The sequence below is a fragment of the Carya illinoinensis genome, chromosome 10 (assembly GCF_018687715.1).
Source record: "Carya illinoinensis cultivar Pawnee chromosome 10, C.illinoinensisPawnee_v1, whole genome shotgun sequence".
Lineage (NCBI taxonomy): Eukaryota > Viridiplantae > Streptophyta > Magnoliopsida > Fagales > Juglandaceae > Carya > Carya illinoinensis.
The window spans coordinates 32899598-32923604 of NC_056761.1; the positions used below are offsets into that span (position 1 = coordinate 32899598).

At 33.0% G+C, this 24007-nt stretch overlaps 2 protein-coding genes across 7 annotated transcripts; both read left to right on the forward strand.

The window, feature by feature from the left end:
- The first annotated feature begins 6131 nt into the window (after nt 1-6131).
- On the forward strand, nt 6132-9612 carry LOC122279908 (glutathione S-transferase T3-like). 3 transcript variants are annotated; one of them, XM_043090812.1, is made up of 5 exons: nt 6132-6306; nt 6420-6481; nt 7754-7798; nt 8276-8714; nt 8797-9612. In XM_043090812.1, exons 4-5 carry the CDS (start codon nt 8277-8279, stop codon nt 9313-9315), a joined length of 957 nt encoding a protein of 318 aa, XP_042946746.1. In that variant the 5' UTR covers nt 6132-6306; nt 6420-6481; nt 7754-7798; nt 8276; the 3' UTR covers nt 9316-9612. The 3 variants fall into 3 exon arrangements, 2 of the variants coding, with proteins under 2 accessions (XP_042946746.1, XP_042946747.1); XR_006229690.1 differs by lacking the exon at nt 8276-8714; XM_043090813.1 differs by lacking the exons at nt 6132-6306; nt 6420-6481; nt 7754-7798 and having other exon boundaries at nt 7819-8714.
- Nucleotides 9613-15813: 6201 nt separating this feature from the next.
- On the forward strand, nt 15814-23947 carry LOC122278032 (protein DETOXIFICATION 21-like). 4 transcript variants are annotated; one of them, XM_043088097.1, is made up of 11 exons: nt 15814-16006; nt 19638-19927; nt 20271-20381; nt 20535-21076; nt 21341-21427; nt 21570-21626; nt 22095-22161; nt 22252-22333; nt 22684-22802; nt 23450-23536; nt 23653-23947. In XM_043088097.1, exons 2-11 carry the CDS (start codon nt 19661-19663, stop codon nt 23731-23733), a joined length of 1500 nt encoding a protein of 499 aa, XP_042944031.1. In that variant the 5' UTR covers nt 15814-16006; nt 19638-19660; the 3' UTR covers nt 23734-23947. The 4 variants fall into 4 exon arrangements, with proteins under 4 accessions (XP_042944031.1, XP_042944029.1, XP_042944030.1 ...); XM_043088095.1 differs by having other exon boundaries at nt 15816-16006; nt 22095-22333; XM_043088096.1 differs by having other exon boundaries at nt 15816-16006; nt 20313-20381; nt 22095-22333.
- The last annotated feature ends 60 nt before the right edge of the window (nt 23948-24007 follow it).

The following is a 24007-nucleotide window of genomic DNA, read 5'->3' on the forward strand; positions in this document are numbered from 1 at the left end:
ATTGGGTCGTTATTGGGTTATGTGTTGTAACAGTCTACTATAAATTCAATAGTAAAATTTCTATAAACTTTAGAAATCTCGTGAAAATTCCATAAGTTTTCATGAATCAACCAATCGCACAGGTTTTAGTCTGTCAACATAATCAATGTTATCACTTACTATGGTGATAGAATTGCGATTTTAATTATTTGAGATAGTTAGAAATGTAAGAATATGTTACGGTCTGTGCCACTAGACTCAACTGATTATTTAGGATTTTATGGTGCAATAACTCATTTTCATAATTTCAGATGAAACGCCTATTTGAAACTGTGAAATTACTTTTAGGGACACTTCGGGGTTGAGTTTTGGTAAACGATTTTCACTTTAGGTTAATATGAATATTTAGAAATTTTCAGTACTAAGTTTATTATGCATTTTTTTGAAGAGAATAGTAACCTCGATAAGTATACTAAGTGCAGTGTTTTCAAAATCACAGTGAGAAATGTCCAAATTAATTTAGAGAAATTTTATTTGGACACTTGTTAAGATCTTAGCCACACAAAGTGAATAGTATTAGACACTTGGCACAAAGAGGAACCATCAAATGGATTTGTGATGGAAATCAAAGTGTGAGATCATGCCACCTAAGCAAAACATTTTTTCATCTGATCAACCAAATTCAGCCAGATCAAAGAGGGTCTCAACTCTAGTAAAACCTGAAATGGTTAAAATCCAATTGAAATTCCAAAAGTTTGGTTGAAACCGAAACCTTAAACGGTTTCCCCAAACCCTAAAGTTTGCATTCAAACCATTTTTGATCCAATTTCTAGCATTGTGTTTAATCATTTGATTAAATCACTTTCACATGTTATTAATTTCTCAAATTATTGTTATGACATCTTTATCCAACTTTTTAAACCTTGGAAATTTGATTGGCTCAAGAAAAATTGAATTTGGGCTTGATAGCATCTCAAACCCTAACCAAACCCCCTTTAAACCCCAAATTAAAGCCCACTTGGTTGAGACCCACGAATTTGGCCTCATTGGCTAAACTTCTAGAAGAAGTTTCCTCCCCTACATGGCAGACCATCCACTGCCCTTGGCTGCACCCAATAGTGCCTTGAGGTGATGAAGAAACCCACCTCATCAACCTTCATACCTCACAGCTTTTGCATGCAGTCCTTTCCCCTCACTATTCTCCACTCTATGTCACATAGCCACCTCCACTCAAGGGTCATTTCCGCCCATATCTTCCCCCTCCAGAAGTCTAGAGTAGTGCAAGACACACTTCTTTCCCTTTAATTACTTCTTCACCCCATTCTTAGAGAAAAACCCAAAAGAGCTCTCTCGGGTAGATTTCTGTGTCTTTTTGCGTGGAGATTTTAGACCCTTTTTAAGTATTTTCACACGATAAATCCTTCATAAAAATTGTTTCTGTTTAAGTATAGTTTCCATATATATATTATTTATATCATTACATGGTCATTTGGTCAGTAAAAAATATTTTTAACCATGAAATGGACATTTTGGGCATGAAACTGGAGAGTATGTTATGTTTTAGAGTTTTTGACCAAGCTAATGAACATATCTTGGTCTGAAAATTTTATGGAGTGTTATTAGCATGTGTTTATGAGTGTTCATTGAGGTTTTTTGGCATTAATAAAGCTTTTGGTGATATATTTTCTTAGATCTAGAAACTTAAAAACTGGAAATGGAAAAACATTTTTATTTGGAAAAAGTTTGAATATTTTGTGATTTGATCTTACTCTAAAGGCTTTGATATTTTTATATGATGATCCAAAGTATCTTATTTTCATGTTAGAATGTTATTTTGAAGATATTTAGTATTAGTTTCAAAGATAAGAGTTTTCTATGCAAGAGGATTTCGATTAGGCCTGAGATTTGATGTTTTTGAATTAGATCCATATTTTATTGATTTTTAGTCATTTGATTTCAAGTTTGATGGTTGGATATTATTTAGGACACATTTTTAAACCATGTAATCCTTTGTTTCGAATATCTCATCTTCTGAAACCATTGATCAAGAGATTTATCAAAACTAGTTAAGAAAAAAGTTTATGTTTTTGGACTAAGTGTAAAACCAAAAACTCCAAGTGTTATTTTGTGGTTTTGGTGACTTTAGTTTGATGATGTGAAGCCTGTTTGATCTTATGATTATGTTATGAATATGTTAGAAGTAAGATTTGATTTTTTGAAATTCTTGGAAATGTTTTGATTTAAGGTCAAAGCTTGTGATCCAAGTGTTTGGATCTCTTTACAAAAAGTTTGATGTTGATTATTAGATTTTTCTAAATGGATGTTTTAAGTATGGTTTTAAACTTAGGATATGAAGATCTTTGTTTGCAAAATTTTAGTTTAAGCATGAGTTTTGAAATTGGAAGGAATTGCAACAAAAATTATGATAAATGGCTTATGGATGTTTCAGCCATAGTGTGTTTTCTATAGTTGTGATTTATTTTAAATTTTTCTGAATTGATATTTGAGTTTATGACAAAATTTACATTCCCTCATGTAATTTTTGAAAATTTTGAGTTAGGATGTGAAATCCTTAAATTAGGAGTAAAATGGTAATTTTACTCTAGTTCATCTCTTTTACACATTTCTAATTGTTAGTAATTAAATTTCTAACTTTTATAATATCCTTTTACAGTTTCTCGTATTTCACGCTTTATTTTCATATAACCCAACAAATGAGGTAAGTTAACTCTTAACTTACTATCAGTTTACTATGTATTTGTGATGGGTAAGGGAACTACAGTTTATATATGTATGTTATAATATATTTCATGTCATGCCACATCATTACATGTTTATCTGTTATGCATGATTTATTCTGTCATAAATATTTATCTGTTACACAATCTATTCTGTCATGTATTGCTATATGTTATAAGTATGCCAAGTTAAGTATGATATATATTACATGTATCTCAAGATATGTAATATTCACTGTTGCAAGTATGTCATGTTAAATATATTGTCTATTACATGTTATATCATGTTATGAAATATTTCTATCTCAAGCAAGTCATATCTTGCAAGTTACGTTCAAGTCAGTTATGTCTAGGATACTCATGATGTAATCATTCTGATTGTCTGGGCATCTCCATTTGTAATTCACACTACGTACTTTTGGCGAAATTATTTTGATTGTCAGAATGCAGTTCAAGTTCAGTTATGCAGATACTCCTAGCGTAATCATTTTGATTGTTAGGGTGTTTTATTTAAAATACTCATGATGGAATCATTCTGATTGTCAGAATATTACTAAGTACTCCTAGTGTAATCATTTTGATTGTTAGGGTACGTGTTTTAAAATACTCATGATGGAATCATTCTGATTGTCAGAGTATTACTAGGTACTCCTAGTGTAATAATTTTGATTATTAGGGTACGTGTTTCAAAATACTCATGATGGAATTATTCTAATTCTCTGAGTATCTCTGATGGAATATGTTGGGCAGAATCATTCTGATTGTTCAATATTCCCGATGAAACGACTGGAAGAATCAATTTGATTATCAGAATTCAAGTCCAAGTTCATGTTCATATCATGTTATACGTTCATGTTTATGTTATGTTCAAACTCACGTTCATGTTATGTTTGTTCATGTTCACATTAAGTTTCAAGTTCATGTTCATATCATGATATGTTCACATTTATGTTATGTTCACATATATATTATGTTCAAGTTTAAGTTCATGTTATGTTATGTTCACGTTCACATTATATTTCAAGTTCACGTTTATGTCATGTTATGCTCAAGTTTATGTTAAGTTCATATTCATGTTTATGTTATATATGTTCATGTTCATACTATGTTTCAAGTCTATGTTATGTATGTTCATGTTCATGCTATATTTCAAGTCCATATCATGTTTTAAGTTCACGTTCATATTATGTTCCTAGTCCATGTTATGTTTTAAGTTCAAGTTCATGTCATGTCAAGTAAAATTCAATTTACGTTTCAGTTCAAGTTATGTCAGTTATGTCATACTATATGTCAAGTTATACTATGTTTATTTACGACTTTAATTATGCATTCATGCTTTTACTGCTATGCATGTATCATTAACCTCTGTAGGAGTTTTTTGTTAATATGAAATCTCATTGTGGTAGTCTCAACTACCATTCCTCCTGAATGGTTGATCTTGTTACAAGACCTAAAGGAGAATCGGAATCCAACGAACTGAACACGGTCGACTAAGCTACGGTGGGACATCGATGATGGCATAGTAATTAACTTAGGTTACTACTTGTACTTATGGAGTTGTATCTCCAATACTCTTTTGATTACAACCATTTTGGACTAGTGTTGTGATCGTGGTTATTTAATATACCTTTATGTATGAAGTATATTTCAAGTATTTGAAATATATTTAGTTTGGTGCATAATATTGCTAAAGAAAAAACAAAATTTATCTGCTGCGAATATTGCATAATGCTAGATACATGTTAGGAACATTGCATCTTATATGTCATAAATAGGGGCAGGTAATCTTGTGTTACATGTCCCGACGCTTCAGATGTCCGTTCGATCTCAAGCGGAATCTAGGGACGTCACATGTGTAATGTGTGGAGAGTGGCTACTGTAGTATTATGGGCTGGTGGTGAGTGCATGATAGTGTAGTCTATGAAATGGTTGAGTGATTTATTATATTATGGAGATAATGAGAAGATTCACTTCTATTTCTACCTAGTTGGCCACCGAGGATAGTACAACCCTACCACGGGGATTAAACATGACTTCTGTTCTGATATGATGCCTTTGATATGATATATTAGGTTGATGTTCAATTATGCTATTTCAAATAACTTTTGTATATGAATATTTTTGAAACTGTCACTCTGATATTTTGAAAACATGTTTTGTTCTCATTCTTAAACTAAATTTTTTTTGTTTTGCATTATGTACTTTGTAAATGGCTCATATTACATTCTAATATATGTTCTCTGCTTACTAAATTGTTGATAGCCACCCCTTTATCTCCACAATATTTTCACATGATTTGGATGTTTTAGCTAAAGATCAAGAATCAGAAACGGGGGATAAGATTGTAGAGCGCAAGGGATAAGTACTATAATTACTGGAGACTATTATTCAATAAATTTGATTAAAAAAAACTTATTAATAATCTATTTTATTATTATCTCATGATGTGGTATTAGATAATATGTTCACAAGTGAAATATAATAATTAGTCTCTAATCATCTAATGTCACATCATAGAATGATGAGATGATAATAAAAATTGAGATAATGAGTAACTCTTTGTTAGATTATTTCATTGATTGAGGAGTTATTGATTTATTTATTGGATTATTGCATTGATGACCTTGTAGAAGGATATATATATATATATATATATTCGGTAGATGAATTTATATTTATGGAGTCTTTGGAAATAGATGAATTTGTGTTTATAAACTCTTTAAAAATTATATTTATATTGTGGGAGATAATTTTTCAGATGGTAAGAACTTCCATACCCTCCGAGTACGGGGCATTACTGTTGGGCCGGTCAGTAAAGGAGGAGGATGCGATGGTCATTGGTTGGGCTGGCAAAAGGGAAGGGAATAGAGTCGACATGCGTGTGGAGGGTTATATGGGATTCTAAGGACTGGTGTTTTGAGATTCTTTGCATGAGAGAATATGTGGGAGGCACCTCAGCTTCCCACAACCGGTCACTAGATGGGGTGGGTCAAGATTGGGTCTGCCAGAATGATGACAGTAAGAAGAAAATCATGAGGTTGGCATATGTACGATAATGGAGCCTAAGAAGTGACAGATCTTAGCGGTATCTAAAATTCTACGAGCCAAAAAAAGAGTTTAAAAAGACAAAAAAAAAAAAAAACAGACAGACAGACAAAACAAAAATAGGAAAGAGAGCGAGCTGGCCAACGAAAAACCGATGTGAAAGAGAAGAAGCTGCAACCAATCCAGGCTAAGAGCATTGGCATTGGCTTCATCAAAAGCCAATGCATCTTTAAAATTTGATGAATATACATAAAACTGCCCTGCATTGGATTCGGTAAAAGCAATTCGGTCAAGTTTTGAGCTACAGTGAATGGTTCACTTCCTTCATATTTGAAAGGCTACTGTATCACTTTCATCTTTATATTTTATTATAATTTTAATACATAGCCGGTTACTTTTCTCTCTCTCTCTCCTTTCCCTCCCCGCGTCTTTCTCCCCCCCTTTCTCTCTTTCTCTCGTTTTCGTCCGAGCTCAGAAAATCGAAAGGGACTCTTCTCCTCCACGCAAAATCAAAGCACATCCATGGTTTCTCTCCTCAAATCAGGTGCGATCTTCTTCTCCATTTTCTTCCCAAGTTTTTTGCTCTCTCCCTTTCTCTATTTTTCTCTGTAACGATATTGGCTCACCGATTCTTCCCCTTGTCTTTTCTTCACGTAGAAGCAGAGTGATTTACTGGATTGCTTCCTTCAGCACTTGGCGCAACGTTCTGCTCCCTTCAGGTTCGTCTCATCTCCTAATTTCTGCAACCCTAGGTCTATCTTTCATTTTTTCTTTTTGTTTGTTTGTTTGTTTTGTTTTGTTTTGAGGTGGAGCCGAGGGTGGTTTTTGTGGTGGTGGGTCTGGGAGAGGATGGGTTGGGGATAATGGGGTGTTAGAGACTGTGGGGTCTATACTTATTAAGCATTCGGATAGGAGAGGATCTGTTTGGAGGAAAAGAAAGGAAAAAGGGGCTACGAATTTATACCCTTAACAAAATTCCCTTAACAAAATCTGTCAAGCATTCTCTTACTGCACTGTCTTCTTTTGTCCTCTCTCCCCTTAACAAAATAGACAAAATGGCCATGAGATATATCCTTTTTATCGTTACATTTTCTAATATGTGAATCTCAGTGTATTAGATGCTGCCCGTGATTAATGTGAGCATCAACACTAAATAAAGTATAACCCAATACTATATTTTCAAAGTGATCATCTCTATCGTTTCTATTTCCTTTTCTTAGTGGTTGTATCTGTCTTCCATGCCTTCCTAATTGCGTTAATCTTGTTGCAATGAATAGCTTTGTATGTTTAATTTAGTTAGATTTTATTACTTAAATAAAATATATTCAGGGTATTTCAAATAAATATACTTACTTCCTCATATATAATAGTACCTTGTACATTGATGGAGAATGTCAACTCATTAAAATATATGAAGAAGAAATTAGTGTATACAAGTAGTTTACATGCAGGCAATTATTCATGCCTAGCTAGTGAGGAGTAGCAAGATTATTGGTGTTACATACCACTGTTTAACACCAAGATTATTTCTGGCTTGAGGGTGCCCTGTTTCTTTCCTTGCCCATGTTTTCTTCGACACTACATACCACTGTGTGAGGTTCATTGGATATTAGATTTATTTGGTCACATAGTAGATGCTGAGCATGCTTAACTAGAAAAAGCATTGGTCACATGGTAGATGCTGACCATGCTTAACTGAATTGTATGATGAAGATTGCAGCTGCCTCCAAAATAAACTGCTTCTATTTCAATCTTTTTATATATAGTTAAATATTTCCTAAGCTACAAGCTAAAATCTGAATCTATTTACACCAAACCTGCTGGATCCATGTTGGTCTTTTCTTTTCTTTTTCTTTTTTCCAAGTAGAAGGGCTGCTACATATGTAAAGCATTTTAACCATCTCAACTGCACTTAACTTACTGCACTTAACTTTGGTGGCTTCCAATGCATATGACTGACTTTGGTTTTATTAATTTTGTGATTTTCTAAGGTGCACTCAGTCTTGCTTTTGGCTCTAGCAACCACACAGATTCTGGTATTGTATTTTGTGGATCCATAACATCTGAAAACCAACTCATGTGTGCTTATAACATTTAGTATTGATTCTTTCTGAAATGAGATTGCTATTCATGCAAATAAATGGTGAACCTGTTTTAGACTTTAAAAAATAAAAATGTTATAGTTGAAATGTACTTCAAAGATTGCTATTTATATAAAACCTGTTTCAGATTTAAGTAGAATTTCAATGAGGTGTTCTATTTTGATTAGTCAAAAATCTCTATGATTTTGTGTCTTAGTAGCAGATTTAAGTAGAATTTCAAACTTAAATTCTCAAAAGTCTTCTATTTTTTTATACTGTTTTTGTGTCTTAGTAGCAGATTTTTTCGTGTCAATTGCAGTCATATACTGCTATATATGCTGATGTTAAAAGCTTGAAATGTACTGTCTTGTTTATTGTGCTGCGATGTATGTGCTGCTTTGTCTGACAACTTAATAATTATAATTCTCCTAGGATGGACAATCTGTTGGATGAGGACCCATTCTTCACCACTCTCTTACAAAGTGGAGGAGAAGGTCCTATTACCACTCCAACATTCTCACAGCATTCTAATGTTGTGGTCGCTTCAACCCCTCTTCACGGTGAAAAGAGGCCTCCAACAAAAAAAGTTCAAAGAGGAGCTTCTTTCACTGTTGAGGAGGATAATGTACTTGTCTCTGGTTGGCTCAACATTAGTATTGATGCCATTCGGGGAACTGATCAGAAATCCACTCAAATGTGGGAGAGGATTTCTGAATTTTATCACGAATATAAAAAACCACAGACTATGAACCGTTCGGTTGGATCATTGATCAATCGTTGGTCCATGATTCAGAAATGCACAAATAAGTTTTGTGCATATCTAGCTCAAGTAGAGTCATTGCACCCGAGTGGTGCAACCGAACAAGATAAGGTATGTACACTTTTCCTTTAATAATATGGTCTATTTATTCAAAGATTTATTATTTGACACTATTCTTTAAAACTTTTTTCAGATTGAAAAGGCAAAAATATTGTACAAAGAGATGGAACGAGGAAATTTCACAATGGACCATTCTTGGAATCTTTTGAGACACCAACCCAAATGGCATCAACATATGAATACGCTGAATACGAGGAGAAAGCCACATGATAAACATCCTTCCAATGAGCAGTCAAGTGAAGTTTTGGGCGATGTTGTGGAGGAGCATGTTGAAAGGCTTGCTGGAAAAAAGGCTGAAAAGGAAAACTTGAGGAAGCGAAAGGCTCAAGAATCATCTGATGCTGAGTTCAACACGACATTAGGAGCAATGACCGAGGATAGACGATTGTTCATGGCGGAGAGAAGAGAATGGCAGACGAAGGCTGATCGTGATAGAGGTGCACAACTGGATCTTGATAAAAGAAAGTTTGATGCTGAGATGATGGGCAAGGATCTTTCTGGTATGAATGCCATGCAGCAAGCCTACTTCCGTAAAGTTCAGAAAAAAATTTGGGAAGAGTCAATGAGTGATGAAGATGGTATATCTGAATGACTTTCTGATTTCCAGCTTGTAGTGGCTGCTTAGCCACAAGACTTCATAATGAAGCATGTGGCTGGGCAGTCACTATGATAATGGATGACTTTCTAATTTTCAGCTTTTTTGAATGGAAATACATTGGAATTTGTGAATGTTAGTTTAGTTTTTGGACTTGGTTTTGTGGATAGAAAATCTGTGAAGTACCCATTTTTTGGAAGTGTTTGTGGATCTGTTTGTATGTGATGAAACTGGATATTTGCTGGAAGTATTTGGTGAATGGAGGTTGTATTCTTAAACTTGTCTGTTGGATCTGTTTGTGGACAATATATATGATAACTGTTTCAGATTTAGTTAGGCTGATTTTGTATGCTTTTCCAATTGCTGTATATTCCTATTTTGAAGCTGTATTTTTTATGTCATGCAGCTGAATTTGTGAAGGTTTATTGGCTCCAAATGTTGCAGCTGTATAGTTGCAGTCAATAGTATAGTTTGTAGGTTTTATTAGATCCATACGAGATGTATATTCCATATTGTGTACCAGTTTTAGAATCTGAATTTGTAGAGTTGTGTAGAGCTAAATTCAGCTTTTAAGAAACTGGTTTTATACGAGATGTGTAGCTTTTAATCCACTGAATTTGTATTTCTATTTAAGAAGATGTTGCAGTTGTATGTCTCATATTTATATCCAAAAAAAGCATATACTGCCTTGACTATAAATATATATACAACAATATATAACTGAATGGAAATACAGTTTAATTGCAAAATATGAAAAAAAAAAATTATTATTAAAAATATAATGTTATATTATTATTTTGATGAATCTAATGGCTAATCCAATGTAGGATTATGGATAGGAAGATTTGATGATTATGAAAAACATGTACTTTTCATCAAAATTTGAAAATGACTTTGATGAAGCCAATGCTAATGCTCTAAGGATAATGCTCGTCTGTCGTCACGGTTGGACCTTGGGCATGCATGTAGGTTAATATTTACTTTCTTAATTATTAAATAAAAAAATAGTAAAAATAAATTAAAATATATTACCGGTCAAATTAAGGGGATATTACGAGACAAAGTAACATTTGCCGGGCTCATTAATTATAAGGACAGACTGGATGCTTTCATGGGATTGGTGGCTGTTCTTGTCGTGTGTAAGTAGGGGGGGGATCAATTGATTTCTTATTCTCGGCGAATTTTTTGAATGACCAATAGTTAGTGCAGCAACCCCACAGACTGTGCCGGTACAACTACCCCTATTAATCATTATATCTTTTGAGCCCGTCTCCTTTGATGGACAAAGAGACAAGAACTTAGTAAATGGGCTTCCAGAAATGCATGTGATGTTTAAGGTGCGATGTTTCAGTAATGATTTCTCGCTCAAATAGCTTTTCAAACAAGATATCGTGAATGATTTTCTGTTAGTAATCCCTATTAGTTCACTGCGATTAGTTCCCTCTAATCTCTATCGTCTACTTCTAGACAGTCTTCTACGCGTGATACTGGAAAACGCTGGAAATTCTACACGTGATGCTGGAAAACGTTAGAAATTGTAATTTAATCTAAATTCAGTCTATTTGATAGTCTTCTAGACGTGATAGTTGGCCTGGTTTGTTTTGAAAAATCATTCTCATTTGTCTAATCCTCGTAACTTCTTCAAATTCTGAAATAAAATCTAATAAATAATTTAATTTTTTTAAATAAAAATAAAATTTTATTTATTGTTAAAGTTAAAATAACCTCTTTTTTTCTTTCATTTTTTATACACTTAAATAATTTTTTAAAAAAAAATATAACACCATTAAAAACACTTCTTTAATAACTAGGTTTTAAAAAAAAAAAATTGTCGGGACCCAACTGTCGATAAGAGTAGATTTATTCATATTTTAATGGTCGCCATCATCATCATCATCAAAAAATGTTACCCTTTTTAAAACTAAATAAAAATCAAATACATGTTCTAATAATCTAATATACAAAATTACAATAAAAAAAGTAGCTCCATTAATTATATAAAATAAATAATATTTCTATTTTCTGTGTCATCAGAACATTAAAATATTTATTATAGTTTTTCGAAAAAAAATTACAAATTAAAATACAAGTACTGTGTTCTTTACGTAAATGGAGGAATCTTCAAAATTTGAATGAATTATGGTTAAAAACGGTGCGTTGGACTCGGTAAACAATCAAAACTCCAGCTTCGAGTTATTTACATCTCCATATTTGAAGACACACTGTTTTTGATCTATTCCCATTATTTTATTACAAGATCATTTCGTCCAACTGCTCTGAGCTCTCCCTCTTTTATTACAGTAGATTCCGTTCCTTTAATTCAAATATGAAATTAAATTAGTAATTAACATATGAATAGTGTAATTGTAAAATATAAAAATAAAAAAATAAAAATATTATTATTTTGACTAGTCTAATGGTTAATTCAATGTGAAGTTATAGCTATTGAGATTTTAAATTTATGAAAAATATAAATTTTGTATTAAATTTTATAAATGACTTTGACAAAACCAAAGTCAATGCCAATGCACTAAGTTTTACGTTTTGTTCATAAAGATTATCTATTAATTATCCATAGAACATGTCACCAAAGTCAGCTAGGCTGAAGCCTCAAGTGCAATGGGTGGGGCGCGAAAATTGAAAAGGCTTGGCCCAAAATAGAGAGTCTAATAAAATAAAAATGGTATAATAAAATAAATATAAAACAATTAAAAACATTAAAACTAAATATCAATAAAATAAAATGATTAAACCCAACAACAATTATATTATTAAATACAAAATAATTTAAATACAAGACAATAACTAATGCTATTATAGTATTAGTGTTACTACTACATATAGTGATATTAATACTATAAGTCTATATATAGACTATATCGTTATACATTAAAGAATATAATGACTATTAGCATTAGCATATATATAATAGACTATTAATATTAAAGAATATATATATATATTAAAGAATATAATAGACTAATAGACTATATAGTTATACATAATACATTAAAGAATATAATAGACTATTACTATTAATACTATAAGTTTATATTAGATTATTAGTATTAGTATATATTATTATTATTATTATTATTATTATTATTATTATTATTATTATTATTATTATTATTATTAGTTATAGCTATATAATATATTAGACTATATAATAGTATTAATATTAGGCTATTAGTATAGCTATATATTAATATTAGTTATGGTGATTCAGTATAACTATATTAGTATTATAAATAGATTTAAAGTATATTACCAATAGTAATATTGTATTAGACTATTAGTATCATTATAAATATTAGTATTAATTATAGTTATTATAATAACTATATTAATATATTAGTATTTGTTAATATTTAATTGTTATAGTGAGTTTAGTTTATTATAACTATATTATTGATAGACTATAGTGATTATTTTATATGTGATTATTTAGTATAGTGATTTATATACTAATTTATAAATAGACTTAAAGTATATTACCAATAGTAGTATAGTATTACACTATTAGTATCATTATAAATATTAGTATTAATTATAGTGACTATAATAACTATATATTAGTATTTGTTAATATTTAACTATTATAGTGAGTTTAGTTTATTATAACTATATTATTGATATACTATATTGATAGTATTACTTATTAGTATAGTAATTTAATATTAGTATTACTATATCATTAAAGATTATGTCTCCAAGAAACCCTAGTGAGAGAAACTCTCCCCTCTCACTAGAAATTTCCAGGGAAGCCGTTTTGAGGGAGGTGGAGCTTCGGCTCCTCCTCCCTCCCTCCTCCATCATTTTCGTTTTTCTGGTTTGAGTTAATTCGTTTTCCGTTGAGAATAAAAGCCGTTTGGCTGAGCTGATGTCCATTGAGAGACCGATGACCAGCCGTTGTTGCCGAGCCTCTTTTCTTCAACAAATCGCCCGGCTGGGTGGAGATTTATTCCATGGTGGAGGTGAAGGGTTTCAGATCCGACAGGCAGGTGTTCTTGACCGTTTATTCTTTTGGTCTTCTGAGGGGATAGGTTTGAGGTTTTAAGGCGTGGGCTGGTCTTGGATCTTGCTCGTGGAGATGGATTTTACATGTTGGCTGGGGTGTTTGTCTACGGGGTATAGAACTCTGCTTTTCCATGGAAAACAGAGGTTGTTAGGGGACGCATGCCGAGATGCATAAAGGGGATAAAGTTTCACCGAGGTCGATCTCGGGCGCAGCTCACGGCGGATGGCTTCACGCAGTCAAACGGTGGTTGTCTTTTTATTTTTTTCTGCTTTCGGTTTTTCTGGTTTTTGGAGATCTCTCTTTGGATGTCCGTGTGAGTTGACTCGGGAGATTTGCTCCTGGAGATGTATTTTTACATGTTGGTTTGGGGTATATCCCGTGGGGTTTAGGAGCTCTGTTTTAACCATGGAAAACAGGGATTGTTTTTTTGGGGTATATGCCGTGCTGCATGGAGGTTTAAAGGGGTTTTAGGGTGGAGTCTGGGTGTATCTCATGGCGGTCACTCCTTAGGATGATGGCCGGAAATCGTTTTTTTTCGTTTTTTGGTTGTTTAGATGAGGTTAAATGCAAACCCGGGTGTTGCAGGGTTTGGCTTAGTCTTTCCTTGTTTTCTTTTTGGGTTGTTTAGATGGAATCCGGGTGCTAGATCTGGCTTTTTTGTTTGGGTGTCTGGAATAAGCTCGGTTTCGTCTCTGGTTTGGTTTTGGATTTCGTCTCTGTCTCCGTTTAGTTTAGCCGAAGTGGAGTATGGGTGGTTTTTGTGATGGTGGGCTGGCGACGGTGATGGGGAGGAAACCGAAGGGTGAAGGAAGTGGCTCTGTTTTGGTTGGTTGTTGTAAGAAACCATTGTGCAAGAATTGCGCGGTGCAAGCTAGTGTGGTGCAGGCTACGTGTGCGTGATGGGTGCTGACAGAAACCGATGGGCAGAAAGTTGGGCGAATGGCGAGTGGGCGTACGGCGTAGTGTTTTTTTAATTTGTTTTTTCAGTGTCTGTTATGTTGTTTTATTTTAGATCTGAATAAATATTTTTGAAATGGGTAATACCTTTCCTCTTTTGAGGAAGGGGTTGTGAGTCCTCTCCTCTTTTGAGGATGGGGTTTGTGAGTCCTCTCCTCTTATAGAGGGTGAAGGTTGATTAGTTCCTCTTCTCGTTTAGAGAGTGAGGATGGTTTGTGTTGTTTTTTCTCGGAGACGAGCCAGGATGGACACTTCTGTTTTATCAGAGTCTTGCATCTCAGTATGGTGTCGTCATTGGAGAGCTTAGAAGTTTTTAGACACAATCCGGCGCAATGGAAATTGTGTACGGGGGAGCGTACAACTGAGGGTTAGTTGGCTTGTAATCGGGGCTTGTTACCCGCAATTATTGGTCATAACTGTAACTTCCTTCATTCAGTAATGAATTGAAGTCCATTTCAAAAAAAAAAAAAAAGTATTACTATATCATTATTTTATATGTGATTATTTAGTATAATGATTTATATACTAATTTATACATAGACTTAAAAGTATAATACTAAGAGTAATATAATATTAGACTATTAGTATTTAGTATTAGGTCATAACATGTAAATTGTATTAATATAAATTATATACTAATATATATAATTTATATTTATCTACTAATATCTTATGTACTTATTAAAAAAAATATTGAGAGTTTTAAGTTTATTAAGCCATCAAAATTTAGTAATGATATTTAACTAATTTGAGTATTTTTTTTTTTTTTAGTTCTTACTTCTTATGATAAAATGTTATTAATAAATAATATATATTTATAATATTATATATCTAAAGCATATGATCAATTAAATTTTCATATTTAATATTAAAATTTTATTTTATAAATTATAATAACATTATATTATTTATAATTATAATTTATATTATTATATATATTATATATAAATTATTATATAAAAATTAAAAATATATCAAACAGTACCGGTCTAATCTAGTTTAAAAATGATCAAAATCTAAACTGAACTAATTCTGACCGGTTTTTTATTTTCGAAAATCGGTTTTGAACCAGAACAATTCAAAATTAGCACAATCCAACCGGTCCAATCTGGACCCGTTTTCTGATTTTCTAGATTTGTTTTACATCCCTAACCTCAACGGAAAACTGACGCAACAGCTTGAAAGAGAAGAAGCCGCAACAACCAGTCTAGCCTCATTAATTATAAGGACAGAGTCACAGACTGGATGGTTTGAACGGGATTGATGGCTGTTCTTATCGTTGGTAAGTAGAGGCAGAGGGGTGGGATCATTTCTTCCGGTGGAGAAGAAGCCGCGACAACCAATCTAGCCTCATTAATCATTTCTTCCACTCGGCGAATTTTTTGAATGAAACAACAGCTAGCGCAACCCCACAGACTGTACCGGTACAACTACCACTATTAATCAATTTTAACTTTTGGGCCCGTCACCTTTGATGGTCAAGGACACAAGAAATTAGTAAATAGGAAATAGGCTTTCAGAAATGCATGTGATGATTACGGTGCGTTTCAGTAAATGATATCTCTCTCAAATAGCCTTTCTTTCGTATTGTGAACATCACTCTTTTCCTATATGGTACCAAGACTGGAAGATGAGCACTTCCTCGGTCGCGGAGTCTATTTCTGCAAGCTCTTTTGCTAACCTTTCTTCGGCCTTTCTCACATCGGCCATGTAAGTCGTCCCCTTCTCTCTCTCTCTCTCTCTGTTTTGTTCTTCTTCTTCTTCTTTTTTTTTTTTTTTTTTAAAGAAGTATCATTCATTGCTATTAAGCGAAGGAAAATATATAAACAAGATATCGTGAATGATTTTCTGTTAATAATCCCCATTAGTTCACTGTGCTTAGTTCACTGTATGGTCTACTTCTAGATAGTCTTCTACACGTGATACTGGGAAACGTTAGAAATTGTAATTTAAATACAGTCTATTTGATAGTCTTCTACACCTGATATTTGCGTTTGTTTTTAAAAATATCTCTATTTTATTTAATTATTACAATTTTTTTAATTTTTAAATAAAAATAATATTTTAATAATATTTTATTTAATTTTTTATTTTATCGTATCATATTTATGTAACCAAACCGATATAGTTAGTTTTAGCTTCGAACTCCCAAGCCATTAACCTTCGCATGAGTATTTTTTTTACTAATCTTGACATAGTTTCTATTCAGTAGAAAACTATGCCTAGAGCATTTTCATTGAAATAGTCATACATAAATAAAATGCTTCAAATGGCTATTAGGGACAAAAAAAAAAAAAGGCTGCATTGAATTAGTCAAAGTGTGTCTATAATTAATTTTATTTATAGTGAATCCAAAACAAAAGTCATATTTGACTGATACTGTTTCTTCATCATGTTTTTAATTGTGAAGCTTTATGCAATAAATGCAGATTAGTAGTGCAGTTTAGTACTAAGTGCAGATTTTTTTTTTTTTAAGTGGAGATTTATGCAAGTGCAGTTTAGTTCCATTAATCTAGTTCACATAAAACATAAAACATATATGGGGGCTGGACATCCCTAAAATTCAATTATTCTAAATTAATTCTTATGACTAATAAAATAAGGCATTTTAATAAAATAAACAAGTTCAAGACATTCAATAACAATAAATCTAAGTCATGTCTTCCATAACTTGTTGTATCACATGAATGAAAACTGGATTTCCTCTTCGCAAGTTCATTATGAATGTTGGGCTCTTGCTAGACACATCCCAAATGAATTGCACCAATTCTTACATTACTTCTTTGACTTTCTTAGCTCTCAATCTTGTAACTGTCCAATCTAAAACTTGCAAAGGATTTACCTTGGAGCTTATCACCATATGTTCAAGAGAAATAGTTAACAAAACAAACATAAATATAATTGAAAAAGCAAAAAATTAAAACAAATGACATCTCAAACAACATATAAAAGAACGATACGCTAAATAAAATATATAACTAAAAAATCTAAAGATGGAAAATATTAAAGAGTTTAACTTCAAATCGGACTAGGTGCTTTTGGGTATTATACACCATTCAATGACAGGACGACATATAATTAATCCATTATAGTTATTGTGTGTCGGCTTACATATAACAATTCTGCTCTTTTGCCCTTTATCGTGAGTCCGTTCCTCCCTTTCTCTGAGTTCACTTCTCTCAAGTCCTCTCACCTTTTGAGTGTGAGTCCATTTTTGCCTCTAAAGCCTATATCACCTATGAAGTACTTGATAATTGATTGCTGTTTGAGCCTTTACTTGGAAGAGATCCTTGGGATGGTGGTGTTTTGGGTGCAGAAGCTAACGGTGTGTTATTTGGAGAGATTTTAGATCAAAGTTTTAAAAAATGTTCTGTTCAAACCAAAATGGTAGGATTTTTTCGTGCCAGAATGGGAATTGGCAAAGGGTAGGCACTTAATTCGTTTTGGGTCAAATTCCAGCTAATTTCGGTCAATTATGGCCGAATTCTGTTATTTCGGCTGAAATAGTTATTCTTGTTCAAAATTAAATCAAATGTTAAAATAATTGTTTTTTTATAAATAAGCTGAAGAATAAGGGACAAAATTGAAATTTTATTACCTAGTCAACTATCCTATCTTCTCCTCTACACTTTCCGTGCGAGACTCTTCCGGCCAAACCAAAACACTTTTTACTTTAATCAATGTCTTACACTTATTGCAACTCTATATTGTCTAATAATATATATATATATATATATATATATATATATAAGTATTTTTAAAATTCTAACACCAACTCTAAATTGGGAAAAAGTTAAATTTATAATATTTTATAAAAAATCTACATCAAGTCAACTCGGTGTGTTTATGATTTTAAAAATAAAATAAATATCTTAATAACTGTGTTTTATATATATATATGTGTGTGTGTGTGTGTTTTTTTTTTTTTTAAAGATTTGTATTAATATTATTTTGAAATATAGTTTTTATATATATAATTTATCTATTTAATGTCTATTTCAGTATCAAAATATTCCGTTTTAATATTTCAATGAAAATAGTGAATGGAACAGATTTCAAAACTTTGTTTTAAACTAACAGGTAGTGGGCTTCTATCAGGTAAGTGAGATGCATCAATTGTATTAGCGACCAACAGAGGATTTCCCTCAATCATAACCTTCAAAATCTCAATAATGGTGGGTGAAAGATTGTTTCCACTCAAATCCAACAACCTTTAACGATTTCAATTCAGTAAAATTCATAGGGACTAAGCCATTTAAGAGTATTGGCAATGGTTTATTCATCTTCATATTTACATAATATCATTTTAAATTGGTCTATATTAGATTATGTTTTCTCCAAGCCTGATTTCAATCAGGAAACTTAACTTTGCAATTGAAGGACTCAAAGTGCCATTAAGCATGCTTCTTGGCAAATTTATGACAAAACTTGGGAGTTTGAGTTGCAACTCAGTCCCAACTGTAACTCAAACTCCCAACCATGGCTCTTCATAGCGTTTCATAACCAGACCATTCAGAAGCAAGGCTCAAGGGATAATTTACACTGTCAAGAAAATTTAAAAGAATTTCGTACATGTTTTTTACCCAATTTTTGTTTGCAATTGACTAATGAGAGAGAGAGAGAGAGAGAGAGAGAGAGAGAGAGAGAGAGAGAGAGAGAGAGAGAGAGGGCATGGGACAATTGTGTGAATGCTGATTCTCTACGTGTGATTATATTCTTTAGAAAGCATTTAAGAGTGCATCTAAATGAAATATGATTAGTGATGTCATGTGTATTGTTACCCTAAAAGAAGGGAGGGTACGTTACAAAATTAGTAATTGGATTTTCACGTTTTTACAATTTTAGCTCTTAATTTTTAGAGCCATATTACCGTGGCTGTAGCACTCCCGAATTTTTTTTTATATTTTTTATTCGTTTTTTTCATATTTTTAAAAATAAATTCATAATATTATTAAAAAAATTACTTATTTATTAAATAAAAATTTAAAAAATAAATACCAAGATCGATCCTGGGTCGAACTATGGTTTCTCTAATTTTTAATTCTTACAAAATTATTATTTAAATTTTAAGAAGCTCGAAATTTGAATACCTCCATTAATGTTATCTTAAAAAAATTAACACCGTAATTGGTACGTGGCATGAGTCAAGTTTTGATTGACATTTGACTGTCATTTACCTGCTGTTGGCGGCAAATTGAGGGAGCTACTATTTGAAAGTTTATTTGATGTTGAGAACTTGAGATATTAATTTTATAAAAAAATTGAAAAATCAGACATGGAATTTTCTCAATATTATATATATATATATAATGCAGATTATTGATAATCATAAAATATGCAGAAAGTTCTGTTAATGGTGTGAAAATGGAAGGAGACATCAACCAGGAACTTCTTAGCAAATCAGCAGAAGCAGAAGTAACTGTTGCAGATCACGAAGTGTCGTTAAAGAAAAAGGTTTGGAGCGAGACAAAGAAGCTGTGGGTTGTGGCGGGGCCTGCTATAGTGACCAGATTCACCACGTTTGGGATCAATGTCATCAGTCAAGCCTTTATTGGTCACATTGGTGCTGCAGAACTAGCTGCCTACTCTTTCGTATATACCGTGCTTTTGAGGTTTTCAAGCGGCGTCCTGGTATGTTTTTGCCATTCTGGTTTCTTTCTGGTTTGATGACAAATTAGTATCGGCTTATGCTTTGAATGGAAATGGTTTTGGGTCTCATCACCATGGCCCTGACTTTAATGGATCATGATATTGGAGCAGGCTCCTCTTGCTTGAACTATTTAGAAAGGGGCTTGAGATAGATGCAATGTGGATTATAGTAAAATGAGGATCACGATTCCCTAAGTACTATTATCTGAACGTTTGGATTGATTGTTATTTGTTTATATATTTATGCAACGTTGAATGTTCAATAAATGCTGTAACACTCATTTCATGTGCCTATTTATCTGCCATTTAAAGCTCTCAAATTCAGATGAAATACTTGAAATGGATTTTTTCAATACATGGACAAAAGTACTGTGAGATGGAAGCTGCGGAGAGAAACAGAAACGAAAACACAAAAGCAAGAATCACTCAACTGATCGTACGTGTTATTATTTAATGTAAATTGCATCCGACAATGGCCTGACAGGACGTGTTCTCTGTTTGAGGATTTTATCATCGTTTTTTGTGATAACAGCATGCAATTGGTAATGAAATCTGCGTTTGAATTGAAATTGTGAATTCGTAAGTGCAGTTGGGCATGGCAAGTGCACTGGAAACTCTCTGTGGACAAGCATACGGTGCGAAACAGTATAACATGCTTGGAGTATATCTTCAAAGATCGTGGATAGTCTTGTTCTTCACTTCAATCTTTCTTCTTCCTCTACTAATCTTCACAACCCCAATTCTTAAGATTTTAGGCCAAGAAGAGAATATAGCAGATATTGGAGGGGACGTTGGTCACTGGTTCATTGCCGTGCTATTTTCCTTGATTCCAAGTTTTACATGCCAAATGTTCCTACAAGCACAGAGCAAAAACGTGATCATAACTTACTTGGCAGCATTTTCAATTGCAATCCACCTCCTCCTCTCATGGCTTTTAACTGTGAAGTATAAGTTTGGGATTCCTGGTGCAATGTTCTCCACTGTGTTGGCATATTGGATTCCAAATATTGGTCAGCTTGCATTTGTTATGTGTGGAGGATGTCGGCAAACATGGAAAGGTTTCTCATCACTAGCTTTCAAGGAGCTTTGGCCTGTTATCAAGCTTTCTGTGTCATCTGGTGTTATGCTCTGGTAAGCACTTATCCAACAGGGTGTTCAGAGACTCTTATGTTTTAAACACAGACCAAAGTAATATGGAATAGGTTCTTTTTTTTTTTTTTTTTTTTTTTATTATTATTATTATTATTTTTTTTTTTCCTGAAAAACAGTTATTGTTCTTCTTTATAGAAATTCTCTTTATGACCGTTTGAAGTTTGTGAGTTCCTTAAGATTTTATGACTGGCATGATTGCTTTTGTATTATAATTATTACTGAACGCTATTTTATTCATGATAGTCTCGAGATCTGCTACAATACAGGGTTGCTTATTCTAGCAGGATTCATGAAAAATGCTGAGGTCTCCATTGATGCTCTATCTATATGGTAATTCTTTCAGGCTCCCCCTCCCTTTAATTTGTCATGTTTTCATACCCGTGCCATCATGTTACTATTGGAAACCTTATCCAGACACAAGGAATTCTGTTTATGTCCCTTGATCATTGAAATATCTGATCTTTTTTTACAGCCTTAACATCAATGGATTAGAAATGATGATATCTCTGGGATTCTTGGCTGCAGCAAGGTATCACCATCATCTTCATCCTTGAAACATAGTCCACATCAACGTTGTGAGAGTAGCTTTTCTCCGCTTGAAAATGTGTTTTGAATGTGGTTTTTTCATCAGCTTTACGAAGCATTAGAATTACTTCTTTCTTTTCTTTTATTTATTTTTTTTAAAAAAGAGGACGGTATTTCAATTTTATTGATAAGCTCTCACTTATGATGGATGAAGTATTACTTACATATTTGTAAAGAGAAATACTTTAGCCACAAAGGGATTGCACAAACTGCTGTGACTTGTACGTCAGATTGTAAAGTTATTTTTAGTGTAAATAGATATAACGGATCATATGAAGCCATGTTAGTTTGTGGCTTTGGTTTTGTGTAATCTCTTTGTGTCTGTAACAGTTCTTGTTCGTAGAATATGTAAGATATGCTTATGAATGTTTTAACCTCATTCTTGTACTGATACTTGATTGAAATCTTACAGTGTTCGCGTATCAAACGAATTGGGAAGAGGGGATTCAAAAGCGGCAAAGTTCTCAATCATGAATACAGTGCTGACTTCATTTGTCATTGGATTTGCCCTTTTTCTAGTTTTCCTATTTGTGAGAGGACGTATTGCTTACATATTTACCGACAGTCAGGAGGTGGTTGAAGCGGTTGCAAGCTTGTCACCCTTGTTGGCTGTATCGATACTATTGAACAGTATTCAACCTGTGCTCTCTGGTACTCTTCCCCTCTCAATCTCTCGTGCTATTCTCTGATGACTATAGTACTTAGGTTTAACTGGGACAGATCCCTAGAATTGAATAACTGTCATACTTTCAAAGAGTCCTGGCTTATGTCATCTCTCGTGGTGGCCGAAGGGTTGTCCGACCACATATTTTTTAAGAGTATGGTATCCCTAATTTTATTAATAATCTTTATTTATGATTGAGAAAAATCATATTCAATGAACCGTGATTCCACGAACCACGAACCAAGCTTACTCATATAATGAGGATAAATTGTGGCTATCATTAAACTATTGTAAGGTTTTATTATTTAGTTGCAAAGTAGATGATTTTTGTGGACAGGAGTTGCTGTTGGAGCTGGGTGGCAGAGCACAGTAGCATATGTTAACATAGCCTGCTATTATCTTGTGGGAATTCCCGTTGGTGCTGTTCTTGGATATCTTTTTAATATGGGAATCAAGGTGAGCTTTACCATTCCTATATTGTGTTTAGAATCCATGTTTTCTGACTACTCCAAAACTGAAAACGGGAAGAATTCTATTTGCCAGTTTGTGTGGAGACACATTCCATACTGTTTATATGGCATGATTTGATAAAATGTGGTCATATTAAATTATTACCTATAGAAACATGTCATATAAGTAAGTTTAACTGCAAATTCGTTTTTTAAAGAAGATGATGGTACTCAAATTTTATTGCTAGACCTTTACTTGTGGCAGAGGAGTACCTTATATGTAAGGGCAAAGGGGGTAACAGATGGAAATCTCAAAACCAAGCTCTTATGAAAAACCATTGATGAGAAAGATACAATACTGAAAATACAAGAAAACCATGAAGAACAATCTAATGTTGAAAGTTGGGAATATCTGTACGATCTAAAGCGAAAAGGCCAACCATATGTTTGGAAAGTTAAAAAATGGAAGAGAACTTACAGTGCTGCTCCTTGATTCGCAAGACTATATGCTAAAGTATTCCCTTCTCTATAAACATGAGTAATGTTAAAAGAAAAAAAAATGGTTAAAATCTAAATATCATTCCAAAGATCAGCATATTTCCATGCAAAGCTCAACTATAAATGTTTCATGTTTTTCTCAATCTCATCTTGTAGGGTGTTTGGGTTGGAATGTTGTTTGGAACATTTGTTCAGACTGTGGTACTAGTTGTTATCACTTATAGAACTGACTGGGACGAACAGGTATTAGCTTTTGTTTGCCTTTTTTCAGCTTAATTATAGATGTTTGTTTTCTAGTTTTACATTAGCCGATTTTATTCATACAAACATGTATATGCACATACAATGTACATTTGTAGGTAATTTTGGCACATAAACGCGTTAAAAGGTGGGGAGCAGAAGATGGTAAAGAAGGAAAACGTGCTGCATCAGATGTCTGATTTTAGCTTTCCCATTCATCTTACATCTATAAAAATCTCAAACAAATTATTGAAATCTGAAGTTATTTTCTTTCTCAGACACCTTTTGTTGTCGATTGTTGAGACTGAATTATGCTTTTGTGAAGTTGTAAGTTGATGTATTGAAAGAACTAATTTTAATTTCTCTGCAATGTATATTATGATGCCCCTAACCCTCCGCTTGGGATTTAACGGAGAGTGAGATGTCAAGATATAAAACACTAGGTCATACAATCGCTCATGACAGATAATATGA